Genomic DNA, 5,777 nt, shown 5'->3' on the forward strand with positions numbered 1-5,777 from the left:
TTCTGCAAAAGACAGTAAAATTTTCTCCAGAATGACATTACAGTTTCTTAATAAATTTACTTAATGAACCATTCAGCACAGTGAGGTGGAAGGAGAACTGGATTATTAGTCAAAAGGCTTGGGTTGTAGTTCCGACCCTACTATTACAGGGATTTCTGGTAAGTTACTTAACCTTTCTCTGTTTCGGTTTCCTTATTTTAAAATGAAAGAGATGATAGCAGCTAACATTTATATAGAATTTTAAAATTTTCAAAATATTTTTCAAATATTATTTTATTTCATCCTCACAACTACTCTGAGAGATAAATGCTATTATATTATCTTGGTAACCTCGTTTCTACAAATGAGGAAACTGAGACAGCAAAGGTTAAATGACTTGTCCAGGATCACATAACTAGTGTCTGAGCACTTCTCACCTCTAGGTCTTGCACCCTATCCACTGCAAATTGAGAAATCTATTGAGAAACTATTCAGTCAGACTAGGCATTATCTCTGTCTCCTCCCCTTCAGAACCATAATATCTGTCCCCTGAGTCTCCCATATAGGATACATGAGCTTTTGCCTTATCTTTCTGGGGTCCAGGCCTCCACCACATTTCCTGATCATCTCTAACTAGAATAAAAGCTCTTTAAGGACAAAGACCAACACTTATCACAGTGCCTGGCACTTAGTAAGCACTTCATAGGTGCTGTATCTCTCTCTCTCTCTCTGACAAAAAAGAAAGGAACCCAGTTTTCTGTACCCAGCATGTGACTGATGTTCTTCTTTGGCCTAGACTTGTGATTTCAGCAGTGTAGGGAACTAAGACGCTCCATTGCCCTGAGCAGAACAGCCACTCATCTGTATGTAACATGGTTTTGTACAGAGCACGCTCCAGAATTCCCCCGGAAACTTCTGGGGTCTCCAAAGTCAAGGTGACTCATCACTTGGGTCTTTCGTGATGACAAACTTCCTGGCTGCTCCTGGCCATCTGGTGGCTCAATGCTAGAAAGGACTTGTCATTCTAGGATGACTTGAAGGTACCTGAGTGGTTCCTTTCTTGTTTCTACCCCACCTACCTCCTATGACAAGAGCAATTGGGAAGGGAGCCTTACTAACATAAAAAAAGAGAGAGAAAGATAGTTTCCACTTGGCTTTCTTTGGGCTGCAGTTTCCAAATGATAATATGTCATTCTAGCAAGGAGTGGAAAAGGAGGATCCTTCTATACCCCAATATAATGTTGACTCTACCACTATACCCCAGCTTGTACCAGGTGCCCCTGGCTGTGATCGCCTCTGTTTCCTATCATTTAGCACATAACCTCGAGAGTTTCAAAAGGTATTTAAGGGGTTGCAGCAGTGTCTACAGGACCAGTTGTGGTTGCAGTAGCTGAAGAAGCTGAGGAGGCATCTGCATCAGAAAGAGTGTTGGCCGCCAGCAAAGGGGCCAAGCTTGGCCCGTTTCACCAGCAGGCTTCTAGGGGAATTGATCAGTGTGAAATGTACAATGGTAAATTAGTAATCTTACAAAAACTTTTTATGTCCCTATGAAGCTTAACAACTAGCCTCCCAAAAGACTGTTATAGTAGTTATGTTAGTTACTGAATTCCACTCTAATCATTCTATTAAGGTGTACTACGAATCTCTTAGGCTTAGCATTGCTTTCTGTGCATGTGTTAATAATACAGCCCATACCTGATTCATAGTGTAACCTGAGTACTCTTTGTTCCTTCCCTCACTTTAGGGAAAACTTAGACCAGAACCAAAAAGCAGCATTGTACTTGGGTTGGCAGAGTTGGGGCAGGGTTGATGATCCAATAAGTTTGGGAATTGGAAAGCAGATTTCTCTCCTAATGAGGGGTCAGGCTTCTCAATGAAAGAACTTGGAGAAAACAGGAGTGCTTGGGTGTAGGACAGGGAGTGACAACCCTAGTGAGCCCCAGCCCAGCCCTTTGATGCAACATCTTTTTAAGACAGAAAATCAGTAACTGTTTTTTATGCTCCCCTCTATGTTCAATGCAATTTGTAGGTGCCTAAGGGCACCAAGGGTTAAATTGACTTGACCCAATATCATTTAGCCAGTATATGTCAGAGGCAGATAGTCTCCCTGACTCTCAGACCAATTTTTTATTTCTATTCATTTGCCTTTTGGGCAAATGAATATGAAAATTTGCAAAATATGTTCATGAACACTTCCCACAGTTTTATGACACTTCGTGCTTCTGAGGCTTCCCCTCAAATTTATGCAAAAGCTGGTAAAAATTTTTAGCGTAGGCATTCCCTTGAGTGTTCTTTTTCTAGACTCTCAATCCATATCTTTCTCCTCCTATTCCTTTGTTTGCCTTCCTCCTTTATATTTCTTTTACATGGCTTTTTACAAGACTGGTCCCTTTGTAGAATAATTCTCATTCATGTACTCCTAAGCTTCCCAACTTTCACTTAACGAACTCCCTTCCTGATGCCTTTATGTGTGGCTTTTTCAGCTTTCCCTCCCCTCCCGTACACTCCTTTAGCAAAAAAATACAAATAAAAATCTCCTGCAGCCTCTTGGGTTTTTGCTCTTAAAGATGACCAGTCCTGCTAAGAATTGAAGAATTGACCATAGTCACAACCAGCAAATTGACAATAACAAAAAAAACCCAATAGTCAATGTTGGAGGGCAAGTGTAGCATGTTAGACACACTAATGCTTTGTTGTTGCTGTGGATTGACGCAACCGTTGTAGAAAGTAATTTGGAATTATGCAAACAAAGTGGACAAGATGTCCATACTCTTTGACCCAGAGATTCCACTGCTAGGCATATATCTCAAGGAGGTCATTGATAAAGAGAAAAGCCTCATATACACCAAAATATTAACAGCAGCAAGGAACTGGAAACAAAGCGGACGCCTTTTGATCGAGGAATGGCAAAACGAATTGTGGTACATGAGTGTAATGAAATTTTACTGTGCCATAAGAAACTATGAATGTGGAAAAATATGTAAAGACTTACTTGAAAAGACACAAAATAAAATAAGTAAAGCCAAGAACACAAAATACATATAAAATGTGTGTTGTTCCTATAACATGTTTATATCCACATGGATTTTCAAAATGTGGTCAAGAGGCGGCAAGGATTATCTCTGGAATTTTACCTATCCCTCACCAAGAGAAACTGATTCTTGCCCTGAAAGGAGCAAGAGAAGAGTTCCCAATACTCTCTGCTCTGTTCTTTTTTGAGAGAGGGGTACTAGACTTGAAATAAATGTGCTCTCTCTCTCTCCATATATATGTATATATATGTAACATTATATGTGTATTATATATACATATGCATATAGATAATGTAAATAGGCATATATCTGCCCCCTTCAATATTGCTGGTCTAGAGGCATGATTATTTTCAGGTTGAAGTGCTTTCTCACTCTTTTTTTAAAGGGGAAAGGGTAATCCCAAGCTTATGCCTGCAGGCTTGATTCCATGCCAATGGCTAGTTACACAAAATATTGCAAATAGTAAATAGCTCATAAACACATTTATTCAAGCAGATGGAAAACAGGAACCAGAGAAATGATCCATGCAGAATATGTCAGATAATACACAGAGTGAATAAGCTGTCCCACTGGGAGTGATATATCTCAGCTCAACCCCCTGAGAAGCCCCATCTCCCCCAAAGAGAAAATTTCCAAAGGAAAACTGTGCATCTGGAGCATGTTGAGGTACCAGCTTCTTTCCATTTCTCCCACTTTCCAAAGGCTTTTCTTTTTTTAATATAAATTTATTTATTTTCAGTTTTCAACATTCACTTCCACAAGATTCTGAATTCCAAATTTTCTCCCCATCTCTCCCCTCCCCCGCCCCAGTACAGCCTGAATTTTGATTACCCCTTCCTCCAATCTGCCCTCCCTTCTATTACCCCCACCCCCTTTTCTTATCCCCTTCTCTTCTATTTTCCTGTAGGGCAAGTTAGATTTCTATACCCCATTGCCTGAATATCTTATTTCCCAGTTGCATGTAAAAACAATTTTCAACATTCATTTTTAAAGCCTTGAGTTCCACATTCTCTCCAAAGGCTTTTCTCTCTCTCTCCACAGCTATCTCCCTGAAGAGATTCTGAAGCTACACGTTTCCCTCTTGAAATAAGGAAAAAAATCTTTCTTCTCCAAAATTCTTATACCAACTGTGGTCCTTGTGCAGTCACAGAGGGTCGTCAGCATTCTCTGTGCCAATCCAGAATCGAGGGTCACAGGGAGCAAGCACAAAGCAGCCCAGGGCTGCCCGTCTCCGCCCAGCTTGGTGTATTGGGGATCTGGATGAGCTTTTAGCACTTGTGCGGCCAAGTGCCCTTGAAGAGTTTGGCCTTTGGTTCCTTTGATTAATTCAGTGTCTTCGATTGCGTCTTACTAGGTGCTAAGCCCTAGGCCTAAACCCCTGTCTATTAGGTGCTAAGCCTACGTGGGTGTGAATTGGTAACTAAGGTGGGGCCCCAGGTGGGGCCAATGAATGGAGGTGCTAACACCAAAGCCAGTCATAGAAGCCTAAATTCTGGTTGCTCAGATGACGTTTGATGACGTCTGAAACTGTATAAAAAGAGATCTCTTAGCTCTCCACGTGTCTGCCCGAAGGAAGAGAGGAGGAGGAGGTAGTAGCAGAAGCAGCAGCAGCAGAAGTTGGAGCAAGCGGGCCAGATCCCCGCCCTGACGACCCCGACCCAGCCCCGGCCCCGCCCCGAGCGCCCCCACCGCCGCCGCCATGGCGATGCAAGCGGCCAAACGCGCGAACATTCGGCTCCCTCCTGAGGTGAACCGCATCCTCTACATCCGCAACCTGCCCTACAAGATCACGGCCGAGGAGATGTATGACATCTTCGGTAAGTACGGGCCCATCCGTCAGATCCGCGTGGGGAACACCCCGGAAACCCGCGGCACGGCCTATGTGGTCTACGAGGACATCTTCGACGCCAAGAACGCCTGCGACCATCTGTCGGGCTTCAACGTGTGCAACCGCTACCTGGTGGTGCTCTACTACAACGCCAACCGGGCCTTCCTGAAGATGGACACGAAGAAGAAGGAGGAGCAGCTCAAGCTGCTCAAGGAGAAATACGGCATCAACACGGACCCGCCCAAGTGAGGGGCTCCTTCCCCCTTGAGGGGGGCCCCCCAGGCTGCCTCACCACGAACCCGAAGCCCGACCCTCCCCAGCCCACGGGGCCCATTGTCTCCCTTTGGACACAGTAGCCAGGCTGCAGCCGGCAGTGGGTCAGCGACTGGGCCCCAAGGCTGCAGAACCTTTGTCTGGGAGACTCTACTGGTCTTTCCCGAAGTTGCTCTTTGTGCCTAGGCTGAGGGCATCGAGCCCTCTGCAGAACGAGGGTTGGCAAATAAAGGTTCTAGCTCGGGTCTGTGACTTGGTCTCCGCTTGCTCCACCTGCGACGCCCCCACACACACACACCCTGCCCTGAGCCTCCTCCTCTCCCGATGGGCCAGACTGGAAGCCAGGAGGACCCAGCCTCAGACACACCTGCCCCAGGACGCTAGACCCTGAGTCAGTTTGCTCCTTTGTGAAATGGGGAGATGTTCCTGGGCACATTCCAGACGCAGAGTTTCTAATTCCACATACCCCCCCCCAGAGGTGTTTAGGGGGCAACAGAGGGCACCAAGCATTGGGCCTGGAGTCAGGAATACCTCAGTTCAAATCCAGCCTCAGACATTTCCTAGCAGTGGAACCATGGACAAGTTAATGAACCTCTGCCTCCATTTCCTCCTCTGTAAATGGGGACAGTAACAGTGCTTACCCCCCCCCCCCACAAGATCAGTCC

The 5,777-nt window shown here is 45.1% G+C and overlaps 1 protein-coding gene across 1 annotated transcript; it reads left to right on the plus strand.

Annotated features, from left to right (window-relative positions):
- The first annotated feature begins 4,698 nt into the window (after positions 1-4,698).
- Positions 4,699-5,088, plus strand: LOC118855564 (splicing factor 3B subunit 6-like). Its single transcript, XM_036765696.1, has one exon. It carries the CDS (start codon positions 4,711-4,713, stop codon positions 5,086-5,088), a length of 378 nt encoding a protein of 125 aa, XP_036621591.1. The 5' UTR covers positions 4,699-4,710.
- Positions 5,089-5,777: the final 689 nt, after the last annotated feature.

The sequence above is a fragment of the Trichosurus vulpecula genome, chromosome 6 (assembly GCF_011100635.1).
Source record: "Trichosurus vulpecula isolate mTriVul1 chromosome 6, mTriVul1.pri, whole genome shotgun sequence".
NCBI lineage: Eukaryota > Metazoa > Chordata > Mammalia > Diprotodontia > Phalangeridae > Trichosurus > Trichosurus vulpecula.